Source organism: Temnothorax americanus, unplaced genomic scaffold, assembly GCF_048541705.1.
Source record: "Temnothorax americanus isolate GAGA-0224 unplaced genomic scaffold, ASM4854170v1 Scaffold10, whole genome shotgun sequence".
Taxonomy (NCBI): domain Eukaryota; kingdom Metazoa; phylum Arthropoda; class Insecta; order Hymenoptera; family Formicidae; genus Temnothorax; species Temnothorax americanus.
The window spans coordinates 849,478-863,542 of NW_027509231.1; the positions used below are offsets into that span (position 1 = coordinate 849,478).

Consider the following 14,065-nt stretch of genomic DNA (forward strand, 5'->3'; position numbering starts at 1 on the left):
GGATTCAGCTTGTCTTCCTTCATTAACAGTTGCAATTTTGATGGAAATTAAAGCCATGGCAAAGCAAAATTATAGAGTCGCGTGGACCACAAAATATGTTTCCTTTGTTTCTCCTATTACGTGATAGCTTGTATGAAAACTTTGCATCTTCGTCTAAAAAATGTGTAGAATAGCTTTCTAAATTGTATTGTTCAGCAACGATCGTATTTAGATATATATTTTATTCAATTAATATCCTTTTAATGCAACATATTCTTTTCGGATAAGTTAAAAACTTTATTTGTTTTAACAGTGTGATGCGTGGCAAGATAAACGCGGGATTTATTATTCGTCGCTACATTATGCGATCGGTTGAGTGCGATGTTATGTTATTTTTATAGCCGAGATGTTTGTGCATGACATTAATTAATATATTGCAGCATTTATACATATATTGTTACATTTATCGCATTTATGCAGCTGTATTTTATTCGCAAGCCTATCAGTTCAGCACATAAAGGATTATCGAGAATAATCGTTAAATACTCTGTACAAATTATAACCGAGGATAATAAAAAAGTACTGGTTCATTAATTTTTTTAATTTTCCAGTCATATTAATAGTTCACTTCTTTTTCCGCGTATGATTTCATCGTGTAATATCGATATCAATCTTAATCATCGGCACAATCAGTCCAACAATTGATTGCGCGATATCTTCACGTGCAATTTTTCATCTCCCTCTAATTACGTTAGACAACATCAATTTCTTAGAATTTATCGAACTATTTTTAATTCACCGTTTCACCCTGATAAATCATTATCTTTCGAGAACTATATTTTATTCGATATAAATATAAAACATAAATATATAGTATATGTCTCCTATTTTATGTACAGGTACAACAATGCCAAAAGAATAGAATTTGGTCCCATAAATATTTGTTGACAAAAAACTTTTAAATTATACGTAAGCTGCAGGAATAATTGATCGGCGACTTTCTTTTACGAAAAAAATTTTTTTTTTCATTACTAGGTTTTATTTTATCAGCAAACGAGACGACGCATGTCGCTCGAGTTGTGGTCATGTATCAGCAAAGTGTCCCTCACATTTATGTCTCGCATGTGAAAATACATCAGTGCAGTAAAATAATAGCCTTTCATAATAATACGATTGATTTATCTTGCACGCATTTTATCAGCGTGCTACGAAGACGGATTCATTTTTTTACCTCGTAAATATTATTTTGAAATGATTACGCTCGAAAATAAGTGGACGCACTGCATGTGATTCCGAGAGACAAACAACGCGTATATATATCCAATATATATATTTTTAAATATATTGAATTTCAAATAAATAATTTCAAATAAAGATTCACTGCATGCCAAAAATTTCATTTTATAACATTCCTTTTCCTTTACAATCTAATTACGATGCGAATCAACGTCACGACACTTGATTTATACAAAAATCTTTTGCACGAAGAATCACAAGAAATTAAAATCGATATACAATTAATAGAGAAAATAACATCATAAAATTGATTAAACAATTCAGTATTATAAAATTTTATCAATATATAAATAAGAATATAAATAGAATAAAATAGAATAAAATGAAGAATTTTTACTTGTCAAATTTTCTATCGTTTTTGTACTTACATACATATATTAAAAAATCGATCGATAATATCGTATCTATATTTTTAATTATAATGTCGATTAAATGATAATATAACGGGAGATCCGTTAACTTTGATTGTTCATTTTCGTCACTGTCGTCCTTTGGTCCAGACGACTAAATATCCTAACGTATATATAGGTATACACTAAAGACTGGCTCTAATTCCAGCTTTCCGTCCTCCACATCGTAGAGCCTCGCCGGAGAACGACCGCAAGAGAAATTCTTCGGATAACGTTCTTGTCATTCAAGAATTCCACGAGTTTCGTCGTCGTTTGCGAGGTAGCTTACGACACGGTTTGCAACGCGATGAAACCAGGACAGAGTGGTTCGCGATGATCTACAGCAGATTCTCGAACTGAATAAGACAAAATCGCGAGACTGTAAAATGACCGTAAAAAAAGTATTTCTTTTTTATATGACCGTTTTATTATTTTTTTTAAATAGATATATTTTTTCACGCGCATCAATTATATGAGAAATGTGAGTTTTCAAATACCAAACTCATATTTATTCCTAATTTAAGAAAATCAATTATTACATGCAATTAATACAATTAATATATGTATAAATATAAAAATATATTTTAAAAATATGTTAAGCGAGATATGCATTGCATATATACAAGAAGGCAATTTTTCAAATCTTTTGTAACACGAGAATGCCAGTCACGGGTTTATTAATCCGATTTCGCGTATAGGAGATCAACGCAAAGATTAAATTGATTAATCTGTTTGTCTCTCTCTCTCTCTCTCTCTCTCTCTCTCTCTCTTTCGCTCTCTCTCTTTCCTCTCTTTAGATTTCATTGCCATTCCTCGAATAAAGCAAAAATACGACGCGACGCTCCAATTTGTATCGGTCGATCGATTTACAAATGGAAAATCACGCGCAAGCCGCAAACTCTTTTTACCAATCTATTTCTCCCGGTCATTTTCTTCGTTTCACCGATCATCCTTCGGCAAATTGCCGAGTGTTATCGAATCGTCACTATCGAACTATAAGGAAAAATAATTACAATGCCTGCCTCATATAAAATTACATAATATTGGCTGCGACATTCAAACAGAAATGTTGTGTTTAAGTTATTGCTTTTGTCTCATCTCGTCCAATTCCGAATTTTCTATATTTTCTAGAGCGCTATTTTTTATTTTGACTTATTTTACCTGATTACTTCAAGATGGATTAACAACGAGAATTATTTTATTCGAAACTATGTTATCTCATAATAAAAAATCAGAAGAACTTCGTAACAAAATACATAGTTTGGCTATATGTTTCAAAACACAATTGTTTGTTTTATAAAAATAGAAAATATAATAAATTAATAATACGTTTCAATGTTCATTAATCTAATATACGTTAAAATGGTATATTATCCTACTATTCTCGATTATATTTCTGAAATTAAATAACAATAGCTCTCCATACCATATATCTCTAACACAACGCACGACCATGAGGATAAGTTGTAGAATAGAATTAAAAAGAGGAAGAGATCCAGCGCCGACGATTTCCCCGGCGAAAATACATAATAGAATTTCGAGGGAGACGCTGCGGCCTCCTGAGAGCACTTCGCATCATTGCACATTGAATTCTACAAATAACCGTGGCGAGTGCAACGAGATTTTCCTGCAGAATGCGCCGTAAAGGACGGACGGATCTACGTTCGAGAACGTGGCACGTGCACGATATTGGTTTTTCGCAGGTTGATGGAATTCCCCTCCCGCTTTTGCTTAGCTCGTTCCCGGGCTTTTAAGAGTAAGCTCGTCGTCTGCCTGTTTGCTTTTCTGCGTCGACGAAACTTTCCGACGAGTCTGATGCGGACTGCACCGGAAAGTTAAGACGTAATGTGGCATAGTACAAACTTTTCGTAAATCTATAGAAACTCACAATCATGTGCTACAGCAGTTTTTCCAAACCCAGACTCTAAATAATACTCGTTTTTTCAAAAATTAGTAAAAGGTCGACGTACCAAATATATATTCAGATTTCTCTGTACAACGCTTGTACATCGCTGTTACCATAAAAAAAAATTAATTCTAATACACACCGCGGCGTGTAATATAAAAATCCAATTTTTTTAGATTTATAATAGGAAATCAGACTTAACTCGTATTCCTGACTTAAAATGTCTCAACCTAAGATTCAACTCCTCGCATCTCGGTTCTACAAATGATTAACCTCATGTTTGCATTTTTAGTATATAGAGATCGCCACAGAAATAAAAATAAGACGGACAAAAGATTGCAGTAAAACGAGACTCAATAAATACATCAGCTTATACGCGCTCATATAATATGTCGTGATTTGAATGCAAAGACCTATATAAATAAGATCGAATGCTCCGGATTCTGTGAACGCAATATTTTCTACGACGGAGAATGCATAATAGAACGACCGGACTCCTCAATATCGTGCGTTTCCGTATTAGATACTATCATAACCGTGGCATCATAGTTCTTGGTTTGTAGTCGTCAATTGTAAAACTGCAGGAACTTCTACTAGGATTAATAATCGCTTGCGAAAATACGCTTTCAGAAGACTAAAGCGCATTGCGTTTCGCACATGTGCAAGCAGTCCGTCGTTTTTTCCACTTTTCAGGGATAAATTTATACGATAAACGCGAAACCGACAAGAGTAAAATGTACGGGAGTGACATGTATTGTTCCCACGACAGATATATTCTTCCCGGTTGATGCCAACCAACGCGTTCTACGTTTATATTATGAAAGATATTTCAGAAACCGCGTGTGCATGCATATATTTTTTTTCTTTAAACCAGATAATAAATATTAACAAGCAAGCTAAAAAGAAAATCATGTTTTCAAAATAATTATATAAAAATATTTTCCTCTCTGCCCTAATTAAAAAGTTTCAAGAAAATGAAAGTCTAAAAACGTAAATTAAAAAAGAGAATTTTTTCTGAGTACATTTAAGTAACTTTTATTTTAAAGAAGAGAGAAATATTGAATTTTATTATTAAAATTAAAAATAAAAAAAAAATTTAAATAAAATTATTAAACATTGAATGTGTTAATTTTCCTCTAAATTCATCGGAAAGCTTGGAATATTCTATTATCTATTATCGCTGTGCACTTGCTTTTGGTATCGACCGTATCTCTCTACCTCGAGACCGGTGCAACCGTAACAAATTTCTGTAACACCATCTCATTAAAGGTGATTAGAATCGCGAGACACCTAATCTCCCACATGCGAAACTGCTCTTCATTAAACTCGGTCGTTGCATGTTTGAGTGCAACAAGGACATTATCGTTTGCGGTATATTACTACGTACTATGATTATCGAGCACACTGCACCTAGTGCTGCATCGCCCTGCCTTTGCCACATTTAGCTGCGTAAACGAGTTATCCGCACATAGACTGCATACAGACTACAAATATACAAAGTGACCTGAATGAATAAGACATAGCTCGCGACTAACAATAAAAAAAAAACATTTTAATCTGTTATAAATTTACTTCAACAATTTTACCGATATTTCAAAAAGTCTCGTGATCCAAAAAATATAATCATTAAAGCTTGCGTATTTATAATCATCACATGTATTTATAATAATCACAATTAATTAGAAATGTTTAAGAAAGTGTTTTTTTTTTACTTCTCCTAGATAAAGAAGAATATTGTTCTCTCTCATTTTTAAGGCGAAAAATATCTTTTATATCTTACATTATTATTATCTATTTTACGAGTAATATTAACTTTTTTCTATTGTTTAAATATACTCCGTAAAGTTTGTTTATGCGCTTTCTTGTCACCATGTATATAATGAGAGTGGAATGCGGCACAAGAAGTGCGAAAGCGCGTTATGTCGTAACCGGTTTCGAGTAACCTGCAGTATTCTAGGACATCGCACAGTAGAAAATAAAGAACGACAGAAAGAGAGAGAGAGAGAGAGAGAGAGAGAGAGAGAGAGAGGAATTCACTTTGCATGCCCCGTGAATCAATTGCTCCATCAGATACCGAGCAACGCGAAAGGTGAAACGTATAGATTAAAAAAAATATATGTCACGAATAAAATGTAAACAATTAACCATACGCGTTAATCATCAAATGTATACATATACTATACTCTCGATATACATATATTTTATTCTTAATAATCTATAGAAAAATTAAGAAAATTTTTTTAATATGTTGAAATACAACTTAATAATTGTATATAACTTTCTCTCGTTCGTAAAATATCAACCAAAGATGTAAATTGAGTTGTCGTCGAGATCAACACACAAGCATTCAAAGCGCACGCAATCGATACCCGAGCATTACACGTATAATTGATTACAGTTTTGTACCTACAGCTCATTATAACGACCATCTAAATTCAAAGAAAGATTTTAAGTCGTCGAAATGAATCGCGCAAAGTCTCTTAACGTAATTATACTTTTACAGAGCACTCTCCACCAATTATCAAAAAATCTCATTTGGCGATAAAATCCCAATTAGAGACCATAATTGTGCTTCGGATACTTCGATCGAGAGTATAGCGTAGAAATTCGTTCGAAGAGTCAAACTAAGCGGAACTAACGTTATTTCTCATTACTGTCGCATACTCATTACTGGAAAAGTATGATAAAAGCATAGACATCGCAGGAGAAGCATTTTCATTCGCCGAGCAAAGCAAACTTACACACTTCGCTGCTAACACCCAATGGAGTGAAATAGATATGAAAGTTGGTGTGTGCTGTTAACGACAGTCTAGAACCTCAATTTGATGCTAAATTTCTTCAGTAATTTCTGGATAAAAGATATCTCTCTTCAAACTCATCTTTCAGTTTTGTTTTACTTATACGAGAGCACTGAGCTTAATGCACTGATTACACGGCATAACGGTTGTCATTGTTTTATTTTTCACTCCATATAACAATGACTACAACAACCATTTTAATAAACAATACATAATTATAAAAAATGCTCTTTCACTAATTCATTATTATTTATCATATTTAGTTCAAACTTAAACTAATTACAAAGACCAGAAAGTGATATCTACTTTTCTCTGATGGACAGCGAATTATCGTTTACTACAAATTTGATTGTTTCTATTGTTATTTCTCTTAAATCACAAAATTTTTTATGACTGATACAGAACTTTACAAGTACACAAGAAGATACGGTGGCCAAGTTAGGCAGCGTAGGAATCGTACGAAGCTGTTATTGAAATAGTTTCACGAACAATTTCGCAGTTTATATACCGGTATAGTTCTCCCGCTGATGTCAATGGCAAATATCGTTCTCGAAGAGTAAGGCAAAGAAGATTTTTAAGACGTATCGTAATAAGCGTTAACATGAAACTTTGTTCGCGAAATTACTTTGTTAAAGGGTGCCCTAATATATATAACAAACTGCCGCGCATGTCATAAGTTTGAAATTACGTAGGCGTTTACTTGTACTCTCACGGAAGCACATCTTACCGATATTTTACGAGCTAAGGCAAGTTCTTCCAACGTATATTATTTCATCTGCAGCCGTATTATGCATCCCCACAAATGAACATGAAAACATTATCATTTGCGCCATTGTTTTCTGATAACCGTTACACTTTGCGGTAAATTCTATTGCATCTTCATCACGCTCTCTTGAATCAAAACCTTTCTTTTTTCACGCACTAAATTACTTTTTCTCGATTACCGTTTTCGCGATCAAGCGACGTCGACGACAGACCGGTTTCGGCAAAGTCTGTTTACCAATTTCCGTGCGGACTTTACGCAAGTTTGTAACGTATTATCGTCACTATATCGAAAGTGTTCGAAGCTGTAAAATCGATGGACGACACGGCGAGTGGGGTCGCGAGAGCTGTCTTGCGAGAAAAAGCGAGACAAAGCCGATCGTCCCCCAACGATGATGATGTGCGGTGGTGTACACGGAAAAAGGTATTCACCGTATAAGATCATGCAAGGCGGACCATGAAACGCGCTGCGCCCTGCCACTACGCTGGGCCGTGTCCCCCACTTTTTTCCGTCGTGCGCCCATGCAACGTCTTTCCTCGTACTAAGCACGGTATTTTTCCGTGCATTGCACCGGCTTTCGCGTTGCGAACGTAGCACGTCGTATCTTGCAGCGCTGCGCAAAGTACGAAAGCCGGTGCGATGCACGGAAAAATATCGTGCTTAGTACGAGGAAAGACGTTGCTGCGCGGCAGCGTGTTTTGACATGGGCGCACGACGGAAAAGAGTGGGGGACACGGCCCAGCGTAGTGGCAGGGCGCAGCGCGTTTCATGGTCCGCCTTGCATGATCTCATACGGTAAATACCTTTTTCCGTGTAGTGGTGGCTCGTCGAGTTTTTCGACGTCGCGTTCCTGCAATATTTCTTGCCTTATTCAATAACCGCGTGCACTCTATCGCGATATGCTCCGCTCTTATCGAGCCATCCTCCTGGCTTTCATCCGCGATCGCGTCTTATCCGGTCATGTCAACGAAACTTTCATGATCAGCAGAAAATGAAGCCATATAAAAGTCAAGCCAAAGAGGGACAATAAGAAAAGGTGTAAGTAAGTAGATTGGCACTTATTTTCCTGAGAACTATCTAGCTCTCGGTTTCACAAACCTCAATTTACTGATAGAGCGCAATAATGGAAAGACGCGGGAATACTACAATATCTTTGCGTCACACTCGTCACACAGTGAAGGCCGAAGTGAGGTGTATGCGAGCGATAGCGGAGATGTACTTCGAAGATGCTTTTATGGAGCACGCTGGAACATCCCGGACAAAACGACGTCGCTGAAAATTCTGATAAATGGCGACGACGACCCGATAAAAGTAGGTATCTATACGTGGAATCGGGGTTATGAGAAATTTATGTGCGCGAGGTTAACGTTGCTCGTTAAAAATTGTCTAAGAAAGATTTAAAAAATAATGAACTGGCCTTCTTCTACATTTCATTTAAAGATTTTTGCTACTCGACGCTGAATAATTTGATAAGAAAACTTTATGTCCAAATTTAAAACGATCTATTATTCGTGAATATAAGATAGAAATGTAAGATTTGAGACGATTGCGCAATTAAATGTATTTAATTTATGCTTGCATAATATATTCTTCATTTAAGTGTATAGCATTTGTATTGCGCTATTTCAATTTCTAATAAATACAGTATTGTTTCTCTTTCTAATGATTAGAAACGCAATGCAAAAAACGATGCGCTATATATATTTGAAAAAAGTAGCACTGTAGCCCCTAAATTCCGATCACGATCAAATATCACACATAAACAGAAAAGGATGACTCGCTGCCTAGCAAAGAGCTGGGAAAGCAAGTATCCATCGCGGTTTTGTGAGTGTCATATTGTATCTCATATCTAAACCGCGAGCTCTTGAGAGCACTTTAAACGACAAACATCGTTTCGGTTTTCGCCGAGTGCTCAACTCCGCTGGCTGTGCATGCGCGCATTTTTTCATCGCATATACATTTCATTCGCGATAGCGAAACTGAGTTAGAATCCGAAAGGGCGAGAAATGCTCCATAATCGAACCGAAGGGTCGGTTCAGATTGGCAAAGCGAGAGAAGGCACGAAAATGTCAGGCGCGCAAAGATAGGACAGGAGTGATTTTCCGTGGTGTATGACAAGGATTACATAACAATGAGACACCGCAATGTCAGCGACTCTCCGGGGACGCTCTCAAACGCGACACAACCCTTCCCTCGACGCAACCTCCTTCAACACTGGTACGTCTTTGCGACGTGCCGAAGGCAACCCAGATATCTCCCAAAGAAATAAAATCGTCTCACCGAAAACTAGTATATTTTTATTACAACCGAAAACTACAGCGGTAAAAATATTTATTGCAATGCTTATCGGAAAGTGAATTCCTGTATAAAATAATGCTGTATCTAAGTTCATAATTGAGCTTATTACGATCATGTGTATAATTAGAGAATATTAAATTTTAACATCAAATTTTAATAAAACATGTTAGACTACTATTTGCCACATTTTATATCCAAAATTAAATTTTCAAAAAATGTTTATGTAACAATGTGCTAAATTTTATAGGATTTGTGAGAAACTGATAAATGGATTTTCAGTTGCGAACGAAAGTACGAAACAGTAGACACGACTGAAATATATTTTTATTGACACGATAAAATATCACATCGAACTCGGTCGTTCGAGATTTTAATCAAGTCGGAGTTCAAATTTCGTTACGTCGAATTGCCTGTGTGCCTAAGATAATCTTTGTCAGAATGAGGAAACTTCATTGAAAATTTCATTGATAAAACATAAAAATAAAATTTTGTAATATATGCTCTCCAATTATACAAAATTATTGTAATAACGATAATGATTGTTTATGCATTCATCAAACACTGACATTGAGAATTCAAGGCTCATCTACAAGATCCGAAAGACTCCGAAAGGACACTGCATCCCTCGAGAGCAATCGATGACCTAAATGCCCATTGTCGTTCGTTGCCAAGTCGACGCAGAAGATATGCTCTTTATTTAGATGAAGTGCTCCGGTCGGAAATGTTTTGGAAATGATGCTGAAATGGGCTATATATGCAATTTATCTCTTAAAAGTAAACTGAGTACTTCCGCGAGCGCAACAATAATTTATAAATTTAAATATCATGCATATATAGCATTATTTAATTTAATCACATTTCGATGCAAGAATAAAATGAAAAGGTATAGCTTTAACATTTCACAAAAATCCCATTATATATAAAAGTTTTAAATATTAAAATTATAAAAAATTTATATTCAAGGAATACATTGTAGATATTATTTTCACTCGTTTTCGCAAAAAAGTTTTGCTATTCTAGCCCACGGTGAATATAAATCGATAATAAATTACGAGAAAGTTTTTATCGTCGAAAAAGACCACAAGTTTACAGAATTTTCCAAGTGGAAAATGATTTAACTATTATTTCCTGCTGAAAGATTTGAACGTCACTTACAACAACCGCGAGACGTGCCGGCACAACCACTTAAGTTCTTTAGCTTTACTACGCAAATGCAAATATCTCGTCGTTCCATGAAAGTTCGTGATCTTCTAATCGCAGCCATGCATCGCGGTCAAAATTTTCGCAAAGAAATAGAGAATAGGCGTTTGAAAATGCACGTTTATTCAAGCAATAAATTCTATTGCGCATGTAAAGTTCGTGTGTGTTGTTTGGTATGTAGAAAAGCTTTTATCCCGGTAGTCACGTGAATCGACAATTGATTTTTTCGGCTCATCGGAGTGTATGGTATGCGTGACACTCGAACGCGTGTTTAGATAAGCGCAATAAATTTTGCTTTCTCTGTTCTCAATTACTATATCGCATCGAATATTCTTCTTCCTGATGCGCTTATCTTTAATCCGCAGCAATCGCAAAAAGTATTACTATACATTACTTTGCAAATGGGAAAGCGTACTACAAGAGTATAAAAGCATAAATTCTGAATAAAATATGTAAAGACAAATGAAAAGTAAAAGAAAATTAAAATAATATCAGCTTAAAATGATAAAGATATTGTTCTGCTTTCAGTTATCTTATAAATTAAACTTTCTTTATAGGTCGGACGAGAAATTAATTCGCTCTTACACGATATATATGTACAGAATGAACATACCATCTCTAAAAGGTCCAAACCGCCACAGGCTCATTGCGCAATGTATAGAAGAACGAGACACGCAACAGCAACCAACCGAGTAGTAGATCACGCAATATGCACCTTTTTACGTCATCTCGCAGATAATTCCACAAGCACACTACACTCATAAACCTCCACGAATGTCACTAAGATTTTCGCGACAAAGTTATCAACCTTCTCGCGTGATCGGATCGCGATGTATGCAATAGCAAGTTCAAAAGCTTTCCCGTATAAAGTCTTTCTATATTGTTCCAACGTCAAGAAGGCGAGTTTGCACTTCAAACAAAGCTTACCGCTTTGACTTCGTTCAATCTACTTCCATGCGCTTATTTTCGATCGCGTATAATATGAAAACTTCCTCGATATTTTGCTCTAAAAAGCAAATTAAAAGATGTAAAAAATATTCCCGACAAATCTTATACATTATTACTACGATATCAATAATATGCAAAATACATTTTGTACAAAATAAATCTCCCCAATTCTGTGAAGTAATTTGAAAAATTTTCTCAATTTATTAATATTGTATTGGTTAAATTTATTATTTAAATTAATATTATATCCAGTTACATTTATATTTTATTTCTCGTATTTACGTAAATAGTTTTTCAGGAACAGAGAAAAACTTTTAAGCGGTTTTATCATCCGAAGACAAGACAAGCACGTTCATATGTATCGTGCACGGCTGCCATTACTTTGCTAGCAAAATGTGAAGTTAACTTTACCCCTCTCGGACAGCGCGAAATGTGTCCCCTCAGTCGTGGTTAATGACTAGCCTGCACATGAAAGACACACCCTCTGTAGACCGGACGGACACTGGGCGCGACCGCAGGGGTATTTACACGAGCAACTCGTCAGTAGAATGTTTCTTTAATTACAAACGGTTGCGGCCGCGTTTTATCAATTTGTAAGTTCGTTCGCTTCGAAAATACGTATCGAAGTAATAACATTTTAAGTTTTAATGGATTTAATAAAATTATGCGAATTTATAAAATTGCAGTATCTTCAACAACGTTGTGTGCAGATTAAATCAGACGAACAAATACGCAACAACTCTCCTTCAAGATAAATTACATTTCCTATTAAGCAATCTATTGACACAGGCTCGTCCAACAGACTGAGTAGCTGTTATAAAGTTCGTATCGTGGACATAAAAAAAATTTATAAAAACCAAAGTCACTAGCTCAATAATTTCGATTATTCAAGTTATTTTCACTATACCATTATATCGTCTGTTGAATATCGACACATGCCATGGAAAAATATAATACCTATTTTATCACGATCGAATATTTTAATATAGTTACAAATACTTTAATGGTACAGAACAGTTTGTGGCAAATAGCTAACGTATTGACGATCCATTGGGCGTTTTCTCAGCGCTAATATTTGCCATTTCGACAACTTGTATATATCGCGCAAGATCGTTCTCGACCGGAATGATAATCTTATCTAATCAGTTTGTGTGTCACACTCACGTTGACAAACGATTCGCTTGAATAGGTTCAATGTGCACTTAACACGAAGTTTCACTTATTATACATCAGATTCGTAATAAGCGTCGATTATATAAAAATAATATTGTATTAGGGCGATTAAATGAAAAAAATAATTATATATTATCAATTATGTAAAAGTCTATTTAAAAAGTCCCTCTCGTAAAATTTTAAAAGTTTATTTGTTTGCACAATTCGCCTCACTTGTAACTTGTAAATGGTCAGAAATTCATTATTAAGAATATTTTCAAGTGTCCGCGTGGCGATATTTACAAAGTCGATGTTAAATCTCGCGAGTTTCATGTGCCCATATCCGTCAGCTAACTACTAAAGTTTGTTAACTACAAGAGCATATTAACTCGCGAAATTCCGAGATCCTAAATATCACTACACTGTAGCACTGATATGCAAACGACGACAAGAATCTCAACTCGTCCGGCTTCCAATCGTCCAAAATTCGCACGATAGTCGTCAGTTCGAAACACAATTTATCGGATTAAAAATTCGAAACCGCGAATCCTTTCGCGCGATCGTTAACGCACGGCGAACTCGGCGAGCCGTATCGCGTGACGAAAGGGTCACTCTGAAAATCGCGCGTGGCTGTTCTCGTCGACGGTGTTAGGTGCACTGGAGCCCGGCCTGGGCTTCGTGTTTACATCGGACTGAAACGTGCTGACGGCCACCACACCTTGCTAGGCTTCCGTCGTTTCAGGTAGCACACCAATACCAACGCGCAACGTGCAACACTCGCTTATCGACGATAAAACGCGGTGAACTATTCCCTTCACGAGAGAGGGAAAACTGATCTCTCGCTCTCTCTCTCTCTCTCTCTCTCTCTCTCTCTCTCGCTCTCTCTCTCTCTCTCTCTCTCTCTCTCTCTCTCTCTCTCTCTCTCTCTCTCTCTCTCTCTTTCTGTGATCAGCCGACCGGCGAATGATCGGATTGTGCGCCAACGGCCAACGGCGGTGTCGTGCCTCGACGCTCTCCGAACGAATGTCGTCCAATCATCGCGATCGACCCTAAGAATAGTTCGCGATCGTCTACAGCCGCATTACATGACGCAAATAGCGTAGTCCGCGTGGTGGCATCCGCCATCAGAGCAGAGCCAAGGAAGAAGGTCATGGGATATCTGATCGATGGTCATCCTTGGATGGGGATGAATATATTTATCGCCAAGATCGATGCCAAAGGGACACTTACTGGAGTATAGTCTTTCGATTAACTGATTAAATCTAATCGCATCAGTAAAGTCAAAAGAGACATTAATTATTTATAATGGTTCGTTCAATATCGATTGTTAACGCTA

General features: G+C 36.2%; 1 protein-coding gene across 7 annotated transcripts in view; it reads right to left on the reverse strand.

The window, feature by feature from the left end:
* The window catches only part of LOC143898905 (phosphatase and actin regulator 2), a 216,109-nt gene that overhangs the window by 182,533 nt on the left and 19,511 nt on the right, over nt 1-14,065 (reverse strand). Inside the window, exons 1-2 of one of the 7 annotated variants that reach the window (XM_077408841.1) lie at nt 12,742-13,410; nt 11,243-11,635 (exon numbers count right to left, since the gene is read on the reverse strand). The exons of 3 other annotated variants lie outside the window; for them this stretch is intronic. In XM_077408841.1, the coding sequence (XP_077264967.1) occupies nt 11,243-11,276 (34 nt within the window). In that variant the 5' untranslated portion in view covers nt 11,277-11,635; nt 12,742-13,410. Of the gene's footprint in view, nt 1-11,242; nt 11,636-11,988; nt 13,411-14,065 lie in introns of those variants that run through there. 3 more of the 7 variants (XM_077408831.1, XM_077408821.1, XM_077408812.1) reach the window with 3 other exon arrangements.